At 37.4% G+C, this 25898-nt stretch overlaps 1 protein-coding gene across 1 annotated transcript; it reads left to right on the forward strand.

The window, feature by feature from the left end:
* The first annotated feature begins 652 nt into the window (after window positions 1–652).
* Window positions 653–23910, forward strand: gabrr2b (gamma-aminobutyric acid type A receptor subunit rho2b). Its single transcript, XM_042777343.1, is given in 9 exon segments — window positions 653–1557; window positions 2603–2709; window positions 12700–12767; window positions 14715–14938; window positions 15083–15165; window positions 15494–15634; window positions 16835–16987; window positions 22235–22428; window positions 23273–23910. Coding segments are annotated over 9 exon segments (1395 nt in total). The 5' UTR covers window positions 653–1441; the 3' UTR covers window positions 23582–23910.
* The last annotated feature ends 1988 nt before the right edge of the window (window positions 23911–25898 follow it).

A 25898-nucleotide genomic window follows, 5' to 3' on the forward strand; every position in this document is an offset into this window, starting at 1 on the left:
GCTTAATATTTTTTCAGAACATGTGATACTTTTTTAGGATACTTTGATGAATAAAAAGTAAAAAAAAAAAAAAAGAAGCAGCAGCTATGTTTTTAAAATATTAATATTTTGTAATAACAATATACACTACTGGTCAGTAATTTGGGGTCAGTAATTTCTTTTTTCTTTCTTTTTTTTTTTTAAATAAAATCAATACTTTTATTCAGCAAGGATGTGTTAAATTGATAAAAAGTGATAGTAAAGAAAAAATATTAGAATATATATTATTAGAATTTTTTTTTTTTATTTTGAATAAATGCAGTTCTTTTTAACCTTTTATTCATCAAATATATTAGACAGCAGAACTGTTTCCAACACTCATAATAAATCAGAATATTAGAATGATTTCTAAATGATCATGTGATAGACTGGATGTTACATGTGACACTGAAGGCTGGAGTAATGATGCTGAAAATTCAGCTTTGCATCACAGGAATAAATATTTTTTTAAAGTATATTCAAATAGAAAACTATTATTTTAAGTTGTAATAATATTTCACAATATTACTATTTTTTCTGTATTTTTGATCAAATAAATGCAGGCTTGATGAGCAGAAGAGACTTCTTTCAAAAACATTAAAAATAGTAATGTTTCCAAACTTTTGGTCTGTACTGTATATATATATATATAATCAACATATAGGGCTCTGGATATAATGGACTCAACAAACTTCATGATGCATCATGGGATGCTTTACTGAAACTCTACTGGAGGGATGCAAGTATGCATTGTTGGCTGCTTTTCCTTCACTATCCACTACAACTTTCCATTTTAAAATTAAAAGTGTGCTTTTGTTAGAAAATTCATTTATATTTGAATTTCCATTAGTCTACAAACCAGTGAGAAGCATTGATTTAAGCATAAGCCTTTAGATTGCAATGATTCATGATCACATAGGCTAACGTAGACTGTAACTTCAAAAGTACAAAACCTGGTAGCCAGTCATTTAGAACTTCTTTCAGTAGTCTAACAAACAAAGTCGACATTTTTTTTTTTTTTGTGGTGCGTTTCTTAAATGAATGACAAAAAATGTCCAGTGAACGAGCCTCGTCGTGCGTTCCATCTGCGATTTGTAATAGTTGATCAATAAATCTACACCTTTTTAAGACGATGTGTTTAGTTAAATTAGTTCATATTTTAAAACGTGTGCGTCTCTCGACACCCCGTGTGTTCTTCTCCACTCCGCGGTATGGCAAGCCCAAAGGGTCAGAAGTACTATGTAAATACGATTAATCTATAGCGTAATTCTGAATCTTTCGGCTTGCCATACTGTAGCTCCGCGCGTCTGTAAGTACGGAGCGGTGAACTCAGACCAAATCAAAGTGCGCTGAGCTCCAGCATTCAGTGCGCTGCAGACGAGATGCGCTCCACAACGGATGATTGTCTAGTCTTTCCTTCGCGATGTCTCACTCTGTGAAGGCTGTTTTTCTGCTGTTGTGTGCGAGTATGTGCGGTCAGTGAGGGAAGGTGAAGCACAACCTCAGGAGAACATCTGTACAACATAACAAACACGGAACGTAAGTGTCACACTCTTTCAACTTGTTATTTCAACAGAAGGTTGACGAGACGCAGACATGTCAAATTATTATTAGCATCTTTTTTTGTTGTTGCTCGAAATAAGTAACTGCAGTAACTACATATCTTTGAGTAAAAAATGCTTGTGGCTTTTTTATGTTGTGATACATTTCTAATTACTGTGCTGGCAAATAATGGCATTTTTCAATGTATCCTTTTTATTTTTGCTTTTTCATAAATCAAATTCTGTATCATAGTTGTTTTATCGTTTAAATTCTACCAAGAAAACTACCAAAATAGGGAGTTAGTAGGCGGTTTAAGGGTTTAAAAGGTTGAAAACTAGGCTATAGATTGTGACAACTAAATGAGATGACAGTTAAACTGTAAAACGGGTTCACAACTCACCCTCAAAGGCCACTTTCCTGCAGAGTTTACCTCCAAGTTATCACCTGCCAGTAATTTTCTAGTGATCCTGACTTTGATGAGCTTGTTCAGGTGTGTTTGAATGGGGTTGGATGTAAACTCTGCAGGAAAGTGGACCTCGAGGGCCAGAGCTGAGAACTCCTGCTGTAAAACATTGAAGGTTAAGCACAGGTCAACTGTCAATTCTTTTTTTTTTTTTTTTTTTTTTCGCAATCAAGACTCCAAAAATTAAAAACAGCTTTTAACACTGAATCTGAGAAATTCACTAACAGTGTGGAAACAAAAATCTGATTGACTGTTCACATTTCAGGAACTAATGTTTTACAGAAAATAATAGATTGAATGTCAAAATACTATTTGTTGTTTTAGAATTGCTTGTGGAAAAAAAAGTCCAAATTATAATATTTCTATTAATAATATTTTTAATTATAAATTGCTTTAAATATTTATTTGAAATACTAAATGTGGGTTAAAACTGTTAATACTAGTGTGCATACAAAAGACTAAACATTTATTGCAATTAATTATTTTTGCCTCAAAACCTGAAGGTTGATTGGTGAATAATAGTTGTGCTCATGAGAGTTGTATGAGATTGCATTGAAGTGCTGAGATGTTCTTCTGCAGTCCACTTTTCAAGAAGATGCTGGATAAAACTAAGACACATCTGGTGAAATCAAACCATCTGCTGCGTGTCAATGATCATGACTTTACTATGAGACCAGCATTTGCAGGTAAAATCTGTTTGTTTGTTTGGACATATATTGTCAACTCATACTGATTGTAGACTATTTCCTATGCAGTTTTTTCTTATTTTTTATTGTATGAGACCATAATACAATTAATATTAGTAAATGAATACTCTCCTTTTACTTTGGAGCCTACACTTCAATATCTCCACAGTTTCATAAAGTGATTATTTGCAAGAATAGGAGCTTTGCATATTTCAGAATATGTTCTAGCTTCTCACACTTTTCATCTTTCACACGTGCTCCAGGTCATTTGGATTATTTATATGATATCTATGCTGCACAGCTTTCAAATAATGTAAGTTTTATGAACCGATGTAAACTGATTCACTTGTTCTATCAGTTGTTCATCATTATAATCATCATCATCATTGAATCTTTCTATTTTAGCAAAATACCATGGTGAAAGTTACAAGACATGTCAAGGCTCATATTTTGCCCCAAAATAAAGCACATTTTAAGACCTTTAGGAAGTTTTGCTTTGTGATATTTTTTATGACCTCACCCATATGTGGGTGTTTCCATGGCACAACTGGCTCATTGAACTGTTAGAAAATAATAATAATAATTATTATTATTATTTTTTTTAAAAACAACTTTAATTTGTGTTCTAGCAGTGTATCTTACAGTGGACATGCACTGCAGAAGATTTGGTCATTTTTGTAATTTCTTCTGAAAGTTATGAACATTTCTACCACATATGACAAATGGCATTAAAATAAATAAATAAATAAAAGTAAAATGTGGACTGACTCCAAGTCCTTTTTATTGTTAAAGGGGACCTATGATGCAATTTAATTTTTTTCTTTCTCTTTGGAGTGTTACAAGCTCTTGGTTCATAAAGAAGATCTGTAAAGTTGCAAATACTAAAGTCTCAAATCCAAAGAGATATTCTTTATAAAAGTAAAGAGTCTGCCAGGCCCCCTACCGAAACGGCTCGTTCTAACACACCCCCACATGTCTACGTCACTGTGTGGGAAGATTTGCAAAACTCCGCCCAAATGTTCACGCAAAGAAAGAAGGCGTAACTTTTATTTTCGCTGTTGCCGTCGGCACTGTGTGTTTCGTTGTGAAAGCGAAGCCTCTTTGTTTGGCCTTCCAAGAGAGGACACAACTAGAAATCAGTGGTTCAAGTTTATTTCACTTTTTACTGAAAGTTGTCAGCTGCTGATGTCTGGAGTTCACACTGATATCTTGCTTCTTGTTCAAGTCTCATTGTTCCTGCAGAGATTTGAGGATTGACCTCTTCTAGGCAATGTCTGGATGGCTGAAAGTTACACTTCCTGTTAACTGAACCAGCAGCGCCAATGGGGGTGTCCAATTACTTGCTGATGTTGTGGAGGCTTTTCTATTTACACATTGATTTTGCTTCTTGTTTCTACAGAATGTCTTCATTATCACAGCAGTCAGATTGAAATGCACAACTTAAACATCGATCCCAGTGAGGGTTTTATCCTGAAATGTTGTTGTTTCTCAGGAGGGCATTTACACTAAATTGAGTTGTTTTGTAATTTCTTATGTATCCAATCACTCCCTCTCCGTGTCTTTGGTCTGGCATGTTTTAAAACATCATGTGCCAAATTTACTAATTGGGTCAAATAACCATAAAAACACTAAATGGCAGTATTCCTTCACTGACCTTTCAAATGGTCATTTATATTATCATAATATTAGGGCTGTCAAATGATTAATCACGATTAATCACATCCAAAATAAAAGTTTTGTTTACATAATATATGTATGTGTACAGGGTATATTTATTATGTATATATAAATACACACACATAAATTATATATTTAGAAAATATTTACATGTATATACATTTATATATTTATATTCTTATATTTTATATTATATATAAATATATTTAATATATAAACATAACATATTCTTCTTAAATATATACATGCATGTGTGTGTATTTATATATACATAATAAATATACACAGCACAGTATACACACATATATTATGTAAACAAAACTTTTATTTTGGATGTGATTAATCGTGATTAATCATTTGACAGCCCTACATAATATATTTGCCATAGTGTCTTCATTTACTCCACAACCAGGGCTTATTGCCCAGCAGCCGCATTAAATTACTGGTGGAAATCACTCATTTCTGTTATTGGATGACCTACTCAATAAAAGTGCAACACGTGAAACATATAATCAACAACTACTATGGCGGAGAAATTAAAGAGAGAAACAGAAGAGCCTCCAGCAACTGAATTTTGAGCCTCGACAAAGTTGGACCAACAAGATCTATAAGCTGACAAGATCTATGAGGTGATTTTTATTTTTATTTTTTTTCAAGGTAGCCGGGCGACTAAAGTTTTCACTTATGAAATAGTGCACATACACTAAATGGCTCTGCGGATGGTGCCGTCTTTGATTTAGCAGAACCATTCACTGTATTTCTGCCATAGTTTGATCAACTCCCCACCACAATCAATCCCATTAAATAGATTCCTAAGCTTTGCCTAATGGTTTGCCTACTGATGTACCTTTGGATAATACCATTAAAAAGCTAACAACCATCAGTGTAATGACAGTTTTATTCTTGGCATGAAAATACTTCAATTAGCCTAATTGAACACTGGGTTTATTCTAATTTCAGAATTATATTCGTATAGACTGAGATGTAAAGAAGCTTTTTGCACAGTGGTGGCCACAAGCAGAGTGAACTGTCAACAGTGATAAGGCATAGTGGTCCAGAACAACCTTCCGAAAATATGACTTACAGAAGGTATATTTAACTAGGACTGTTCCAGTAAACACTTATCAACGATAAGGTACAGCAACTTAAGAACAACGTAGAGATAAAACAGGAAACACACCACTGATTATTTCCATAATGACCAACACAATCTACCAAGAACAGTGCAAATTAGCATAGGGTAGCAAACGAGCAGAGCCGATGATAATCAGGTGTGTATATTCTGCTAACTATACAGGTGCAAGATGGGCAAAGGCTTTTTTAGGTGGTTAAATAATGGAGCAAATACCAGTAAACTGACTAGTGCAAACCTTAGTAAATCACATTGCATGATTTATTTAAATTATCTCCTCCCATAAATGCTGCGTCTGAAAGGGAAACTCCTACAAATGCATATCCAATACGGTCAGCCACAAAAATAACTGTCCACTACTTTTCAAAGTCCGGTTCAGACTTGAAAAGGATTTGGGATTTCCTATCAGGTAGACATTATGCGGTCAAAACGGAAAGCTAGATATCGTCTTCACTGACCCTCAACTCTAGAGCTCACAGAGTTTACCTCTGTACTCCAACATCATCAAATCTGTTGACTACATAGCAGTGGTATAGACCTGACACACTGGTTCCCAGAGAAAAACCAAGGAGCTTGTGGTGAACTTCTGGAGACAATACAGAGAGCACATCCCTCAATAGAAGCCCAGTAGAAAGGTTCTGGAGCATCAAATTTCTTGTTGACTAACTCAATACGGTCCTCAGATGGTCAGTGCACACACAGGTGACGGTTAAGAAGATACAGCTTTGGCTCTTCTTCAATATGTGCTTCAGTTTTACTCATGCCTACAGACAGGCTGCATGAAGGCCTCCTCTGAGACCATCAGAACCAGACAGACACTTGGAGACTCTTCTGTAGTTTCACAGAGATAAACAATGAATTACAACTTTAGTCTTAGTCCTAAAATCCATTTTTCCACAGCAGGGTATATAGACTATGCTTTGTTGTTGTCTGGCTCATCATATACTGTGGAAATTGTGGACGAGGGGCCCTGCAATCTTGCGGTAATCTCTGCAATCTTGAAAACTGTGCAGACCCAGCTGTGCACGAGACGAAACAGAACGCGGAAATTGAAGTATACCCGGGCCTTTAGTCTGCCAACCCAAAGCCTTTTCATGTCATGGCTGCCATGCCTGAGTCTTCAGCCAAGATGGCCACCATGCCTGAGACCATTTAAGTCTCCACTGGAATTTTTTGCAGGGGGGCTGTAGTACCCAGAGGGATGCAGAGCTTGGGCCAAGACTGTAAAAAAGGACACACAGGTTATATTCATGTGTCTTATTTTCCCTTGCGATACACTACAGTCGACTCGCAGGCAGCATCCATCCCGAGCCAATAAGCACTCCGGGCAGGACACGTAGGTTACCTAAAGGCAGGTAAATCACTTCCCAGAAACAGTCGGCTAAAAACACTTGACAACAAGACTCAGCTGATCAGAGTAGGACTGTAGCCCTTGTCTAGATCCTGATACTGTGCACCCCATTGTCCTAGACCCAAAACACCCAGTCTCTAAACTGCTTATACAGAGTTATGACACTAAACTCCATCATCCAGGCCCTGAAATAGTCTTTGCTGAGCTTCGGCATAAAAATTGGATTCTTTGAGGCAGAGAGGCCATCAAACGGTATCGGAGTACTTGTGTAGACTGCCAGAAGTGGAGAAGAAACACTGGGGTACCAAAAATGGCAGACCTCCCTCCAGCCAGATTACGTTTTTCAAACCCGCCTTCTACTCAACAAGAATGGATTGCTTTGGTCCATGTACTGTTAAAGTAGGTCCAGGAATGAGAAGAAATGGGGCATCCTGTTTAAACGTATAACTACCCAGGCAGTTTACATTGACATCCTCCATAGCCTCGACTCTGATTCATTCCTCATGGTTTTCTTAAGTATTCTTAGTAAGATGAGGTTGGAGTTTAGTATTTGGATTTAATTAATTTGATGGCATGGAGAGGTGAAGGAAGTTTGAACTTATTTAATTAATGGGATGGAATAGAGGATTGAAAGAAGAATAATACAATTCCACTTCAATCCCCTTAATTTTCCAGACTTTGGTGGCAGCAGGGAAAGAGAGATTCGCTCCCTAAAACAGGCCTACATGACAACACTTTGTGCCCAGTCTGTCACCTTCGAAGTACTGTACACTGTGCTGGTGGAGATCGAAGGGATCTTAAATTCCAAGCCACTAGGCTACACTTCATCTGACATTTCTGATCTAGACCCCATCACACCAAATTCCCTTCTCATGGGACAGCCAGATTCATCACTTCCTTTTGTTATTATACCCAGAATCTGAACAGATCAGTTGACGCAGATGGCGCCATAGTCCAGTCCTTGCTGACCAATTCTGGAAGTGCTTCTTCAGGTTCTACCTTCCCAGCCTTCAGACCCACCAGAAGTATCAAGATGAGAAATCTGACCTCCAGGTTGGCACTATCCTGTCCTGATCATCGACAACCAGCTGCCCAGAGCACTCTGGCAGGTGGGCCAGGTGTCGAAAGTATTCCCTGGAGTAGACAGCAGAGTAAGAACAGCCAAAATTAAGGTTTGAAAGAAACTGTACACATGCCCAGTCACACATCTCATCCGACTGCCTGCCATACCAGATTAAAGCTACTTTGAATGGTATAGGTCAGGGCTATTTAGTTAGTTTCATTTGAGGGCCAGATTATCGAATTAAAAATTTGAAGGGGGTTCGGGTTATGTTATCATAATTTCACATTGAACCTCCAAATTTATGAAGAAATAACATAAAGATGGTATATTTTAAATAAGGTTTAATGGCATCTTTTTACTAAGTAGCCTATTGTTAATGAAGGCCAGTCTCATTGATACCAGTAATGTTACTAATATCTCTATTAAATTTATTTTCCCTCAATTTTAGCCAATAATTATAGCTTTTCAACAGAGACTTCATCAGGTTTCACTTTAAAAGCACTGCTATCTCTTTAAAACCTGATGCACATGATGCGGATCTGAAACACACATTTGCTTTTCTCCCAACATTTTATGGTCATTTAGATCTCATTTAAGACCGTGTTTACGAGGTAACTCGCCATAACCACACATTTAACAATTGTGTGCATTTTTGTCAACTGAAGCGGCTCAGCAGCGTATGTGGAAAGTTGAATGCACAGCCTTTCAAACTCCATTTGACAATTAACTTTGTCCGGTCTCTGTGCTATTTCTCGCTAGAAGATATGACCGATAGCACGGTCATTATACTTGTTTAAACTAGAGCTGTGGATACCTCATAATATTGCCTAAAATATCCACGTTTTGGCTTTGTTTGTGGTGCGCAGACCAATTGTTGTATGACAAAGTACCATGAGAGCTCTAGAGAGCAGATGGCTTCTTGTGCTTTTGAATCGCTCTCACGTACTTTGATGTCATAAAACTAATTAGAGCAAAAACAATTTGACGTGTGTGTGACTCTTCCCCCGGGCCGGATGAAGATTATTAGTGGGCAGCCAGTTGAATAGCCCTGGTATAGGTTATAGGCCTTTTTGTTATTGTACATTTTTACTTCCGGAAATCATAGGGCATGCTTATAAAGAAGTAACAGTCTGTTCATCCATTTTCTACATTGTTCGTGAACGTTTAACTGCTCCAAATGTTTATAAGTTAATGTATGCGAGTGATAAAGACGAACTAGCATGTAAAGATGTTTGCATGTATTTACATAATATTTTCCTCACATATATTACCGTTATGTTTAGAAGACATAATATGTGCCATTTAATCATCATATGGTTTATTTCATATATATGTTCAATATATATCGCTCATTTCTGAAAGTTAAAGCACTCTTTTGGTGCATATGCACTAATGTTATAGACCAGGGGTTTTCAAACCTGTCCTGGAAGACCCCCAGCCCTGCATATTTTGCATGCCTCCCTCATCTAACACACCTGATTCCACTCATTAACTCGTTAGTAGAGACTGCAAGACCTGAATTGGGCATGTCTGATAAAGGAGACATACAAAATGTGCAGTGCTGGGGGTCCTCCAGAATAGGTTTTAAAACCCCAGTTCTAGACAGAGCGGCTGTCCTCAGTGCTGAGAGGTGTCAGATTTCAACTGCTCATTATTAGTAATTTCTAGCAGTGCATCTTCCCAAATAATGGCACTTTTTTTCTTATTTGATTGTTTAATCACTGTATTATATTCTTTGTGTCAATATTGTGTTGTTATTATATTTATAATATACCACTGTTATTTGTTATTTGTACAAATAACATATTTAATATTTTTATTTTATCTTTAATTGAAGAAAATCCAAAACATGAAAAACAAAATTTCTTCAGTGTACTGAGTTTGTAGACAATAAATGGGTTATTCCCGCATACCTGATCATCTGTGGTAAAGTCTCTAACTGGACACTCCGTAGTGGGTCTGTAATCAACCGGCAAATTAACAACTAGGAAGAAGAGCTGCCAATAGCCATTCATTTTTACAAAGACAGGTAAGACTAATGGCCAGTTTTATGGATCCACCAATGATGTCAGTGCGAGCGACTGGCATCCCGGTGGCCTCAAACCCTGCGGCCTCAGCGCTGTCCAGCCCAGAGGTCCTCCCTCCATCAGCTGTGCTGCCCATGATGGTGGTTGACATCTTGTGTGTATGGGCTGCACACTGCTCTCCAGTCCATGAGTTCGCACCAGAGCCCACTCCAATCCATGAGTCTGTTTCAGAGCCCACTCCAATCCATGAGTCTGCTTCAGAGCCTGCCCGTGTTCATGAATCTGTTCCAGAGCCTGTTCAAGCCCCAGAATTCAGTCCTGTGTTGACGCCAGGATGTGAGTTTTCTGCCTGTCCTGTTTTGACCACAGTGATCACATGTGAACCTTCTGCCAGTCCTGTCATGGCCAAGTAGACCATCTCTGAACTCACAGTCTACCCTGTCATGGCCAAGAAGGCCACATCTGAACTCTCTGCCTGTCTTGCCACGGCCATGGAGGCCACCGCTGAATACTCTGCCTGTTATGTCACGATCATGGATCATGGTCTCCAGCACCACCTGATCTGCCGTGGTGGTCTTTTGTTTTGTCAGCTCTGCTGTGGTCGTCATCTGCTCCATCGTGGGGATCCTCGGCCCTGCCTGCTCTGCCCTGGCTTCCTGCTCTGCTGGCTCCACCCTGGTCTCGGTCTCCACCCTTGTTCCCTAATCCTTCATGGTTGCTCCACAGTCCATGGTGTCCGCCACTGCTCCCTAGACCAGGCTTGTTACTGTTCCATGGTCCATGTCCACCATGATTCCACGCTGCAGGTCAACCACTGTACAACAAACCACTGGCCAGCGACCTTCACCACGTCCCCAGGCCTGCCTCTGCTTCATGGCCCAGGTCCTCCAGTGCTCCACGGTCCAGGCCCACCACTGCTTCAAGGTCAAGGTCCAACTCTGCTCCACGATTTAGGCCTGCCCTTGCTCTATGAAACAGATCCACCACTGCTCCATGGCCCTTGGTCTTGCCCTCTGCTCCACAGTCCAGGCCCGCCTAGCTCCTCGGTCCTGGTCCACCACTGCTCCAGAGTCATTGCTATGATCCAGTTCCTGTTTCCCTTCACAAGCATGGCCCTCCATCCCTCCCCCGTTCCACCTCCACTTCGCTCCACCACAATTTTGTTTTTGTTGGTGTTCATGTCTTATATTTGTATTCATGCTCTTAGTCTAGTTTCCTGGTTTGTCATGTGATTCTCTTGTTCTTCTTGTTATCTTGCCATGTGCTCTCCATGTCAGTAGGTGCGTTCGACTTGAAGCTACAGACGGCGATCAACGAGAGTAGCCGATTGCAGTCGGGGGCAGAGTTGAAAACAGACACGTCAAGCCGGACACTTTTCTGCTCCCGTTGGTGACACTCATGTGGTGTTTGCATACTTTATCACAGATGATCACAGATTAAATGCAATATTTGTCAAATACACAGACGTTTTAGAAACGTTTTCATGAGCAACAGAAATTCAAATTAATACAGCACCTTATTTTCAAGAATAAAGTTCAACATAATCAAATACTATTTAAATACTAATAAAGTGGGGGTATATGTGCTTTTATCAGTGTTGTATGATAAACGTGACTCAATACGACAGTGCGACTACAGTGAAAAGCTTTTACCGTTCTAAAAACACAGATTTGTGCCATTATTGGAACTGAAAAGGTTAGAATAAACCCGAAACACACGTGATCGTTGTCATGTGGTGAATCTGGCCAATCGTGAAGCTGCTGTGTCGTCATCAGCGCTCCTGCAGTCGCTCTGGAGAAACTGCGGCGGCTGAGTCAGTCGGCTGCTCTCGAAACGCTCTCGCGGTACTTTGATGCCACACATGACAGTCATGTGGCATCGGCGCCGTCTCAAGTCGGACAAAATTTCTAACCGGCATGCACTGCTTCAAGTCAGATTCCGATCGGTTTGCGCAGTGCTTCATGAAGTCGAACGCACCTTGTGTGTCTTGTTGTGGTTGGTTGTTTTGATCACATGGTTCTCTGTTTTGTTTTCTCATTGGTTCATTGTGTTTATTGTGCACAGGTGTCTTTATTATATAATAGCCCTCATGTGCCATTGTCTCTTGTCTAACTTTGTTTGTGTAACCCGCTGTTGGTGAGTTTTGTTCATTTTTAAGTTCTTGTTTTGCCAAGCAAAGTCTTTGTTCGTTGTGTTTCTGCTCACGTTTGGATTAAATAAAAGCTGCAAATGGGTTCTAATTTATTTATTTTTATATACTATAATAACTTAAGTTTATTTTATGTACAAGAAAAACTAAAACTGGAATAAAATCATATAGACATTGAATATATATATATAAAAATTATAACAATAGCAATAATAAACACAACAATACTACTAGTACTTTAACTAAAATTAAAATGAAAACAAAAATAAAAATAAATTTAAAATTCATCACAGCTTTTGTACCTTTTTTTCTGAGAATGTAGTAAACCCCACTTGAGTGTCAATTGATTTTCCGGTTTCATAGTATATGTTGACATTTATGCAGTGGGTGTATGAATAGTTCCTGATTTTTAATAGTCTCTTTAAATGGGAAATTGCACATTATAAAAAAAAACAAAAAAGCAACAACAACAATATATATATATATATATATATATATATATATATATATATATATATATATATATATATATATATATATATATATATATATATATATATATAATAAACTAATGTTCTCTTCTCTTCTCAGGTCCAGCAGTACCAGTAGGTGTAGATGTACAGGTAGAGAGTTTGGACAGTATCTCAGAAGTAGATATGGTAAGAAAAGTTTATTTATTCTGTTCAGTGTTTGTTATAAATTGTTTATTATAATGTAAGGCATATTTATTTCCAAAAAAAAAAACTACTATATTGTGTATATAGAAAATGAAGCCATTAAGATTTTTGCATTAGCTTTGCATAGTTGTCATGGCCATTGAGCAAATAAATAAATAAACAAAAAACAAACAAACATTAATGCCAAAACAATGGACATTTCTGAAAATCTTCCTTTCTGGACACTATTTTTAAAATCAAAATCAGCATTTATTAAGCTCAGCATATTAAGAGTGATGCATTTATAAAATTTTTAATTTGTGGTAATTTTTTTTAAAATTTTTTTCAGATTTTTTTAATGTAATGTGATTATTAACATTAAAGTAGGCTACTTGCAGTCCAAATGACATCAGGGAGATTGCATGGATTATATATAGAGCTCAGCCTTTGTAATTAACCTTTCCTTTTGAAAGCATTGGAGATGTGTCTAGATATGCTTTTATTTATCATATCAGTGCCGATGTTTATGAGTGAGCATGGATTTGATCTTACATAATATGCTAGAGGATAATCCATGAGGTCTACGCAGTGACATCACAGAGAATCAACCAATCAGGATCAGTCCATCCCATTTGATAAAGGCTGGTAAAAGTGTTAACATCCCTCAGTAATGCCAACAGATGGTAATATTCCACAAGGCTTTAGGCAGTTTGAAAATGCATGTCAACACCTTGCATAAAAGCTTTTTTCAGGTTTCAATTGCCTAAGCAAATTTTTTTGTAACCACATCAACAGTATCTACACTGTTATAGTTGCAATAAGCTGTTTTATTCTATATCTGTTATGGTTGAGATCACATGATCAGATGGTATGAGTAACAAGACCACTGTCATGTCGGCTAGTCAAATAAACAAAACCAAACTGTAAAAAATGCCAGGAATTTACAGGATTAATGAGTATTATTTTACAATATATTAATGTAGTCAGACATTTGCTGTGAAATCAATGCATGCTGGGACATTTTCTCACAAATGAGTGTGAATGAACAGCAGAATGATGCTAACATCACAGTAATTTACTGCTCTTGTTTTACTGTGAATTCAAATTAAAGTTAAAGTTGTCTTTTACTGTGCCACTTTGAGAAATTTAGTTAAGCAATCGTTTTGAAGTCACCATAATGGTGATTAGTATTTGTTTTTGGACCTTCATGTTCAAGTTTCTGATTTAGTCATGTCAGATGTGTGACAAATGAAAGCATTTGAGCAAATGATGACAAGCTAGAATATGAAATAAGCTAATGTTCATGCCTGACTTTAAGATGCATGAACATTGTTTTTATTTTAGCATTATTAATCCATGAAGATTAATCAGTGACTTATTTTATATTCATAACTGTCTGTGGAGGAATCTTTCACAATAGTGAAGCAACTGCTGAGAAACGTCTTAGAAAGACGCATTTGCACATATTCAGTGACGTCAGTTGCTGCAAATGTACTTCATAAAGTTTCTTCATAAAGTGTTTATCTCAGGATTTGTCACATGCAAACCCTTTAATAGTGCCTTTTGAATGTGCTTTTTGCTTAAATCTTGGAAGCAGAAAAAAAAGAAATATTTATTTGTTTAACCACCAGCAGAAAAAAAATATTTATTTGTTTAACCACCAATAACCAATATAATATTTATATACTAAACATATTTTATATACTAAAAATATTTCATTAATTCAAGTATATATTGAAGCTTATTTCCCATTGACCCCCTATTGTTCTTAAAGGGATAGTTCACCCAAAATGAAAATGTTATTATTTACTTCAAAATTGTGAATTGAACTGAACTTTTTTTTTTTTTTTTTTTAAAAGAGAAAAGCATTTATTTATTTATTTATTTATTTATTTATTTATATATATTTTTTTTTCTTGAAAGTCAGTCCATGGTATACTTTTCATACAGGACTTCACCATGACCCTGTACCTCAGACACCACTGGAAGGATGAGCGATTGTCTTTTCCCAGGAAAAACAATAAAAGTATGACTATCGATGGTCAATTGGTAAAAAAAATCTGGGTGCCTGATGTGTTCTTTGTCCATTCCAAACTATCCTTCATCCACGACACCACCACGGAGAACATCATGATCAGGGTCTATCCTGATGGACATGTGCTCTACAGCCTGAGGTTTGGACAACAAACATCATTTACACAAGTATACCAGCACAAATATTCGGACAATGCATTGCAAACCGTAACCTGCATGCTTGCATACATGCAGGTTTTATTTTACATGTTTGACAGTGTTTTTTGTTTTTGTGTGTGTTTCAGAGTGACTGTAACTTCAGCATGCAATATGGGCTTCAGTCGGTTCGCGTTGGACACACAGACCTGCACGTTAGAGCTGGAGAGCTGTGAGTGACATGCAGTTCTCTTGACTAGAAAGAAATAGTTCACTCAAAAATGAAAATATGCTGGAAATGTACTCAGCCTCAGGCCATTCAAGAAGTAGATGATTTTGTTTGATCAGATTTTCTCCAAATCTGTTACCATGAAGAAACAAACTCCTCTACATCTGGAATTTTTCATTTTTGGAAGAACTAATTTTTAAAATGAGTTCTTTAATGAGTTTTTGTATTTTTTTTTTTTTTTTTTAACTATACTTTAATATGTTCTTTAACTAATCCTTTAAATATAACATCAGAGTCTCAGCAAACATTGGTTCATGTGCTATGTGTCCAGATGCTTACACTGATGAAGACCTGATGCTCTACTGGAAGAGTGGAGATGAATCACTGAGCACAGATGACAAGATCTCGCTGTCTCAGTTCCTCATTCAGAAGTTTCACACCACCTCCAGACTGGCCTTCTACAGCAGCACAGGTGCACATGCCTAATTTTAAATAGTAAACTGGGCAGTTCTCTTTCAGTTTCAGTAGATACAGGCTGTCTACTAGTGCATGACACGCTGCCACTTTGCACATTTAAGGTTTATAGTTTGCCAGACATCTTGCACAAATGCCATTTTGTTGCATGCATATGAAGGCCAAAATCAGTTTATTTGGAATCTGATTTGAGCAACTTTGGACTTTGTCATGAGTAGCTTCTTTTTGCATGCATTTTATATGCGCACACAATGTGATTAAGGCACTCAATAAATTGAAGCTCATGGAAACAGAATGCAGTAATTATGTTAATGTGATTATGCTCATTACACCACAAAATCATCAGTGTTAAATCAAAAATCAGTGTTTATATGTTTCTTCTCTTCAGAGAGTAAAAGTATAACACTACAGTAGTGTTGCTGTTAATTGATAAAACAGGTTCACTCTTCAAGTGATTATTGACCATTTGTAGTGACACATGCTGTTATCAAGCATGAAGAGACAACAAGAACAAAAAAAAAAAAAAAAAGTTAAAGTGATGTGACATACAGCCAAGTATGGTGACCCATACTCGGAATTCGTGCTCTGCTTTTAACCCATCCAAAGTGCACACACACACCATGAACACACACCCAGAGGAGTGGGCAGCCATTTATGCTGCGGTGCCCGGGGAGCAGTTGGGGGTTCGGTGCCTTGCTCAAGGGCGCCTCAGTCGTGGTATTGAAGGTGGAGAGAGCGCTGTACATTCACTCCCCCCACCTACAATTCCTGCCGGCCCCAGACTCGAACTTGCAACCCTTGGATTGCAAGTCCAACACTCTAACCGTTAGGCCACGACTTCCCCAACAAAAAGATAACAGAGTGACCGTTTGTAAAAATGTACATAATTAACTCAGAAATTTGCGAATAGCCTTTTGTAAAGTTATTTTTTAGGTTTGTTCATTTTTTTTATGTTTTTTTTGTTTTTTTGTAGGCATGTGTTATTTTTTTTTTTTTGGTATCACCAATTGTGGTCAGTGTTTGAGAATTTAACACATATCATTATGTGATTAATTTTTTATATTAATTATGTTTCTTAAGGGTGCCCAAGAGTACCCTTATGAAACCGATTTAAGTTCAGTCCTTGCTCAGACTTCAGAATCAGAAAACTTTGCATTTTCTTTTACTAGAGCCTGTTCTTATTTCATATAACCTGCAGGTTGGTACAATCGTCTTTACATCAACTTCACTCTGCGTCGTCATATCTTCTTCTTCCTGCTTCAGACGTACTTTCCCATCACTCTGATGGTCATGTTGTCATGGGTGTCCTTCTGGATCGACCGGCGAGCTGTTCCTGCTCGACTCTCATTAGGTGAATTCACTGGGGAAACCAATGGGCTTGTTTGGCTGAATGCTGAAATATGTCCAGGATTTCACAACCAGTTATTGTTGATGTAAGCAGTTGTAGATACAAACATTCCCATTTATACTGATTTCTGTTTTAAGATCAAGAATTTCCAATGAACTGTGGCTGCCAAACAAAACAATGTGACTACACTCGTGTAGGGGATTGTTTGAAGTGTTTTTTTGTTATTGTTTTGTTTTTACACATGTAGGGCACTGTGTGAAAAGGGTATCACGAAAATACTTCCTCCCCCCCTTAAAATAATCAAATTTTTTTGTTTTGCAGCCTGAAATGTGGGCATAGTTTTTGTTTTATCCAGCTGTATTTACTCAGAGCAACTTATAACATCCAAGTGAAAGATATGACACCAACATGTCTAAAAAAATAGAAATAAAAATAAAAAACCTAGAATCTCTGAGTTGGAAAATGGTTCACCCCCTTCCTAAAAATGATTTGTAAACTCAATCAGGTCAAAGCCATTTGACTTTCAGCTGTGATCAGCTGTGGTTATTTCAGGCCTTGGTAGTGCAACTGAAACAAACAATCAACTATGGGTGGCAAGACACTGTCAAAAGATCTCCGGGATAAAGTTGTGTTCAGGCACTAGTCACGAGATGGATACAAAAAGCCTTTATCAATACCTAGAAGCACAGTGAAGTCTATTATTAAGAAGTGCAAGGTATTTGGTACAACACAGATCCTCCCTGGATCAGGACGTCACTCCAAACTGATCAAAGAGCTGGAGGAAACTGATCAGAGAGGCGACCAAGAGGCCGACAGCAACTCTGAAGCAGCTGCAGGAATTTATGACAAAGAGTAGTAATTGTGTTCATGTGACAACAATATCACACATTCTCCACAAATGTGGCTTGTATGGGAGGGTTGCAAGAAAAAAGCCACTCCTCAAGAAAGGTCACATGTAGTCAGACTGAGCTTTGCCAAAGCGCACCTTGAAGATTCTGAGGCCACATGAGACTAAAATTGAATTATCTGGCCTCGACACCTAACGATATGTCTGGCGAAAATCCAATGCAGCTCAGCATCCAAATAACAGCATTCCTCCAGTAAAGCATGGAGGTGGTGATATACTGTTCTGGGTGTTTCTCTGCAGCAGGGACTGGAGAAATGGATGGGGCAAAACACTGTCAAATTCTTGAGGAAAATCTGCAGCCCTCTGCCAGAAAGTTGTCAGTGGGAAGAAGGTTTACCTTCCAACATGACAATGACCCAAAGCACACAACAAAACTGAGCACACAGTGGTTGAAGCAGAATGTCCCTGCATGGCCTCGTCAGAGCCCAGACTTAAACCCCACTGAAAATCTGTGCAATGACTTGAAGACTGCAGTCCACAAACACTCACCATCAGATTGAACTGAACTTGAGCAGTTCTGCAAAGAAGAGTGTGCAAATATTGCAAAGTCTAGATGTGCACAGTTAGTAGAGACAAATCCCAACAGACTAAAGGCTGTAATTAAAGCAAAAGGCGATTCAAAACATTACTGAGAAAATGAGGTGATCCTTTTTCAAACTCAGTGAATCTGTTTTGTTTTTTTGTTTTTTCTGACATGTTGGCGTCATATCTTTCACTTGGATGTTATAAGCTGCACTGAGTAAATACACCTGGATAAAACAAAAACTGTGTCCATCTTTATTTCAGGCTGCAAAGTAACAAATTTTGTGTGTGTGTGTGTGTGTTTTAAAGGGGAGTGATTATTTTCTATAACCACTGTATTTAGTATGAGATCCTAGTAAATTAAGAAATGACTGGTTTCTGAAAACTCAAGACTTGTGTAGATGATGTTGAACGTTTTCATTAAAGTGTTAACAGTGGACAAATATAATAACTGCAACAGATTGCCATGGCATCAATACCTGTTACAGCCATTGCCATATTTGTTGTTGTTCTATTTTTTTATTAATTTTGAAGTGTACAGTTGTTGGGGATAAGTAGCTTTTAAAAGTAATGCATTACAATATTGGATTACTCAATAACAAAGTAACTTATTGTGTTAGTTCATTTTTATGGAAAGTTATGCATTATGCTACTTTTTGTCACCTGACCTGGGCTTGCTTATAAAAACTAACCCAAAAGTTATATTTTTGGAAACTGTAAAGGCCAAAAGTGAAATTAATAAGCCTCAGCCTGAAGAAAGTGCTGCTGCACTTACTCCCAATTTCTCTCAACATGAGAGGGAACAGGAGAGCCGTCATTCAATAAATGAATTAAGCCAAGCACCCCAGGGGTGTTTTACCTCACAGACTAGGTTTGGGGAAAAAAAAGAAAATAAAAATGCCATTCTGAAAATATAACTATATTTCTCTAAAATAACACATACTCCCTATCTACAGGCCTTACTATTCTCATGTCATATATACAGTAACTGTGATGTTCTACTAAACAACAAGCTTTAAAACACTTTTTTCTTTCTGCTGAAAATGAGATAATTTACTGTGAAATCCGTTTTTTCTCAGGTACATCACTAGTGTAAGCTTTAAGGTGAATACTTCTACATCACTCTTGTCAACATAGTTCATAGTTACAACAAAAAAATTATCTTGACTTTATGTAGTGGTTGTTTTGGGAAAAATAGTAGGGGGGCATTTTACCCTACTCTACCCTACTTGAATAAATAATCTGATCATGTAACTTGTGTCACTGCAGTACACATATTAAAGAAAGAAAGAAAGACTCAGTGCATGTAAAAAAACTGAAAATACTGAAACACTATTGAATATTTAGGGATACAGACCAACAGCCAGAGCTCTCTTTCTCAACACTTAAAAAATCTCTTTATCAACACTTGGGGGAATTTATATGGGTGTGACGGAAATGTTATGCCCCTCACCATACTGTGATGCGTCTCCCAGCAGCACAAGACTCAGTCCAGCTGCTCTGCTCGTGCACATCCCATTGTCTGCTTTCTTTTAGCAGTTCAGTCAATGTACTGTTAGGAGCAGGGGCGTAGGCAGATGAGGGCCTGACGGGCACAGGCCTGCCCTCTGATGAAAGGCCCCACCAGATTATTATACAAATATAATATTTGTTAAATAATTATTGTTTAATCTATTTAAACACAATTAGAGAACTATTATAACATCTCAAATAACTAAAATAAATAAAATGTGTTTTTGCATAATTCTTGATGAGTTTGATTGACAACAGTGTTTTCCAGGCTGTTTAGGGCATTTCATGCATGTAAATTAGTGCGTGTTCTTTATCTAATTTGGCAATTATAAATTATATCTAATTTAGCATTTTCAATTAATACATTCTTCTAATTATTAGGCCTATTAATATTATTAAGTTACTTATTATTAAATTAATATTACAATTAATTTGCCCCACAATAATTTCATAGCGCAGCACTGCATAACTGACATGCTGTGAGGATAATAAAGATTAGGCTAGCTTACTCCTCACTGAAAATGTTTTAAAAAGGTCTTTCAAAACAAGTTTATTATTCAATAAATTATAGACCTATAATTAAAATTATTAACACTGCAGTCATCAATGAAAAAGCTTTATTTCAAGCACCGACTTTTTTTAAAAAGAAAAAGAAAAAAAACCTGTTTAACACGAAATATGTTTGAGTTTGCGGTTTGGGGTCGTGGATTTGTGCTACACCACTGGACTCCGTCCGTTAGTTAGCCTAGTGCCCGCTCACTTTTGCCCAGGCCTGCCCAAAAATAAAATTCTGGCTACGCCACTGGTTAGAAGTAACTGAATAACTCGGGATATTGGTTTATTTCGCATCAGAGGGAGTGTAAGGCACGTTTATCTGGTTTTTGTGGTTTTTTGAGTTCTGAAGATGTGAACCGTTTCAAACGATTCAGATTGATTTGGTGAACTGGTTCGACCGGTTCACTAAGAAGATCCAGTTAAATAGAAAGATTTGTTCGTGATCCAGACAAAAACCAATAAAACCCATTACAAATGAGGCATTTGTTGCATCCAGTGGGGACATAATTACTGATTATAATGACTTATACGATCTTTTTACGCGTTGTGTTGCGTATCGCGCCGCGTAAACATAAAACCATGTCTGCATTTGTGATCAGAGAAGCAACAAACAACAAGCCTACTCTACTGCTCAAAACTCACGTTTGAATCATCAGTGGCAAATTCTTTAAATATAAAAAAAGGACCTTCAGGCTGTGAGTCAGAAGCACCAGACTGTCCTTGCGAAGTTTTGAAACAGCCACTGTGCTGCAGACGCATTGCAGGCTACAGGTTCAGTCCTCATCTTCCATAAAATGTGCTGCACAACTTAACCACTGATTTCTAATCATGTCCTCTTTTGGAAGACCAAACAAAGTTTCACTTCAACGAAACACACAGTGACATCAGAACATGGCAGCTGCGGCAACAGAGAGAATAAACGTTACGCCTTCTTTCTCTGCGTGAACATTTGGGCGGCGTTATGTAAATCTTCCCACATAGTGACGTAGAGATGCGGGGGTGTGTTAGAACGAGCCGTTTTAGGGGGGGTGTGGTTAACTCTTAACTTTTATGAAAAGAATAACTCTTTAGTCTTTGCAATTTTACAGATCTTCTTTATGCACCAAGAGCTTGTAACACTCCAAAGAGAAAGGAAAAATTGAAATCGCATCATATGACCCCTTTAAAGAATTTTGTGTTTTAGCTATTCATTTACACAACAGTTGTGTTTTGGGAGCCTTAAAATGCAAACTTTGAAAAGATGCTTTCAAATATTTTTGAAAATGATGCTGTTAACTTCTCCTTGTAAACTACTAAAATGTAAATTTGTAAAATTGGTGACATCATGCTAATACTATTACATGCTCCGTTTATAGGAATGTGTTCAAGAGTGTAGTGTTTCTTTACAAAGTGACATCGCTAACTACTGGCCTGGAATGTATAGTATAGGGTTTTTTGTCATTTTTGAGGGTCTGTGTGAATGGGGATTGTTTTGAATCGGAACATTGTCGTCTGTATGTAAAACCTTTCAAAAATGAAAATGAAATCCTACTCTGTTTTCAGTACATCTGTGTTGTGTAAATGTACCCTTTGCAGTCCAATCAAAAAATAACATTTTTAAGACATTTTACACAAAATTGGATTAAAATACAAAACTTTTTTTTTTTGTTTCTGCCCTGTAGCACACCAGTGTGTAGCTGATGTGAAGATGTAATGCAGACAAACTGAAAGAAGTAACTGTGTTCTTAACAGAATGTCCTGGTCATTTCTTGTAGGCATCACGACGGTGCTCACCATGTCCACCATCATCACTGGAGTGAACACTATGCCCAGAGTCTCCTACATCAAAGCTGTGGACATTTACCTGTGGGTCAGCTTCGTCTTTGTCTTTTTATCAGTACTGGAGTATGCTGCCATAAACTACCTGACCACAGTGTATGATGGGACAGAATGCAAATCAAAGGAGAAGGTAAATACGCAACGGTTTTCCCAAGTATATTCAAATAATCACCTTATTTTGCTAACAATAATTTTCACTATCACTTGCCTTTATGCACCCTCATTATGTGAGCTTGACAAAACATACAGTTTTTGTACAGTCTATTGTATTTAAGATATTGTTTTTTTAAGGTTTCTAGCAATGCCTTTGAATCCCCCCATAACAAATGTGCATTTATTAATGGGAAAATTTGGCTCCTTGTGGTTTAAATGGGTTTTATGCCTTCAAAATATGGATGTAATTTAAAAAGAGGAAATAAATCCTCTTTAAATATGTAAGGTAACATCGGACCTGGCTACCTGGACTAGTAAAATGATCAGACACGCAAACCCTAATTTCTAAAAAGGTTTTAAAATTTAACAGCTTTATTTGAACAGTAATCTAACAGGTTATTATTCTTATAAACAGGTTCCACCATTTCAGAAATAAAAGTCTGCTTTTAAAATGCATCCATGTCAATGTGAAGCAGAGTACGGTGCTTGGCAGTAGTCAAAAAAATGAATTTTGGATTTATCCATGCTTGTGAATTAATAGATAGCAGTTAAATTACAACAAAACCTTGGGAACTTTTGGACCTTTACAGCATTATTTTTTTAAAAGAAAAACACCAACATTCTGGATTCGGGTGGGAAATGAAATCACAGACTAGCCCCTGTAAAAGTTGAAACTTCCCTATGATGTAAAACTTTCAGGATGACTTTGTGAAGTTTTTCTCAAAGAACATGTAATGCATGTAAAGGTAATATTCACAACCTGGAGGCAAGTTAAAAGTTCTCTAAATGGATATGGAAGTGTTTGTGTTTTTCCATTTTAGGCTTTACCCTGCACATGTGACATATCCCATGCAAGGACTATGATTCTGGATGAAGTGTACAGTAAGCCTGATGCCAACAGCCTGGCAGGATATACCCAGGCCCCTGTCTCCTCTGAGGAGGCTGCAGATAAACAGGACCACATGGTGGTGTGCCTGTCTTTGGCAAATGAGGCCACAGGAGCCAAGAAGAAGACCCTTCGAGGCTTCCGTATCATCCGAAACACTAACTTCATTAAAGCCTACTCTCACTTGATCTTCCCAGTGGCCTTTATATTCTTCAATCTCATCTATTGGTTTATATACTGCTGAACTGCCTTCTGTAGCCTTCAAGAGATTGTGGTGGTAACATATTGGAATACATACATATTAACATAAGTAAAAAAAAAAAATGTTATTTAATGTTGATTGAAAGTAAAGGAAAGGTAAGCAAAAGATCATGACATAATGCATGTACACCCCACTTGCAGATGTTTTTGGATTAGAACGATGTATATGTGAGAATCCTATTTGTTGATTGCATTTACATTTTTAAAATTAGAATAGAGAATAGAGATTACACGTACAAAAGCCATAATAAAACAATATTCATAATCACAAGTAAATTATGTTGAAAGAACACATCAAAAGTCGCATATACTGTACAGAAAAAAAATATATATATTTTTTTACATAATTTTTACAACACTACAGTGGTTGCATTGTCAAACAATAAATTTAAACTCTTTACTCTAAATAGAGAATCTCCTAATTAATTGACATCAAGCCTGTCCTAAATACTTGGCCATACATTTTCATCAAGATCACAGTTGAATATCTTCTTTGTTCAAGCACCATGAGAAAAACCTTCTGGCACAATGAGTTCAAGCTTGACATTGCTGTGCAGTTATGTCATTGCATGACGTGATATGCTTATGGGAATGGTGATCGTACACCTTCTACCTCCAAGCAGCAAAGAGTTTGGGTTGAGGAAAGGGGAATATAGTGGGAGATACAGGAAAATGAACCAAGGATAAGCCTGAAACCCTTCCAGAATGGTTGATTTTCCCACACAATAACATAACTGATGTCGTCGTCATGTCAGGCCTATTCAAGTTCTTCCAGAAAAGCTATCAGGTGTTCAGTGCTACATCAAAGAAATGGTCTACAAGCTACATTGTCTTCACATATAGCTACACAAATTGAGATGATTCTCCCACGTTGTCCAGGCTAAAATATGGCTTGGACTTCTTTTGAAATAACAGTACACTGTCTTCTACCTATTTTCCTCTAATGACCACCTCTTTGTTGAGGCCAATGCCTACCTGATCAGCTGGATTCAAGTCTATCTCCTCCAGGCTATTCTGCTCCAAGTTTGCATATTGCAAATGCTTACAGAAATTTGTACGAATATGGTATCCAATTGTGATCACCAGGTAAAAAAAAATGAGTAATTGGGATTTTCAGTATTGTTTTATCCTGACTAAAAGCTCTAGTAGCAATTACTGTAGTTTAATGTACTAACATATTTGAAAATATGCTGAAATGTTTGTAAAAAAGTGCACTTTGATGATCTGTTGTGGGATTAAACTGTAATGCCATAAAGCCTATAACAGCTTGACAGGTGACTATTGTTTTGACTAGAAGGCCCTGGAACAATATTCCTGTGAGGCAAGCATAGCCCTACCCCATCCATAACACTAATGCACTACTGTAAAACATTAATGTATCTCTACAGTCTTAATGAAACGACAAAATGATTTTCAAGCTCTTAATCCAAGCTCCTTTCTATGTTCCTAAAATTTAATTGGTTGATTTTAATTGAAAACACTCTACTGAGGCTCACCCAACAATGGAGCCCCCCAAGGCTCTGTATTTGGCCCACTTCTGTTTGCCTTATGCACATATAATTGTGTTACAAAACTCAAGTCATTGAAGTTTGTGGATGACATAATGGTCATTGGCTTGATCACAGATGGTGCGGAGGATGTATAAAGAGAGATAGTTGAAACAAGGACAGTGCATCAGGACAACAACCTCTGACTGAACAATAGTGAAACTATGGAGATAATCATGGATTAAAGATCACCTAAGAGATGAAACACACCCCTACATACACCTGTGGTTTTAGAGGCTTCTTTTTCAAATATTAAATATTGCTACATGACGTTAAATATCTTGGCAAGTCACCATATTGACAATAGCCAACTAATTGCATAATAGCCTGTTATCGGATTAACTCCTGCCTAGTAGTGTAACCTCCTACAGGGTCAGGGAAGGTATTTCAGCTCATTATTCATTGTGGGTTTACTGGATATCATGGACATAAACTTAGGTGTCATCAGAAGGTCAGGTATAGCTACATCACTTAGCTACATCACTTATTGCAGTCATAGACTGCATCAATACATCTAGTCAAAAACCAAATGACAACTAAGTAATGGAATCTTCTGAACATTAATTTTATGCACACTGTGCTGATTGATAACAGAACCCAAGCACAGGCTGTCTGAACTCAAACTCTACATTAATAAAAGGTGGGAAAAAATTTAAATTGTTCAGGAAAAAATGCAACAGGGCCCAGGCTACAGCCAAATTAACTGGAAACAAAAATTGGAAATGGCCCATGGCAGAGCAAAACTAGAACACA

This window comes from Cyprinus carpio, chromosome A20 (assembly GCF_018340385.1).
Source record: "Cyprinus carpio isolate SPL01 chromosome A20, ASM1834038v1, whole genome shotgun sequence".
Classification (NCBI taxonomy): domain Eukaryota; kingdom Metazoa; phylum Chordata; class Actinopteri; order Cypriniformes; family Cyprinidae; genus Cyprinus; species Cyprinus carpio.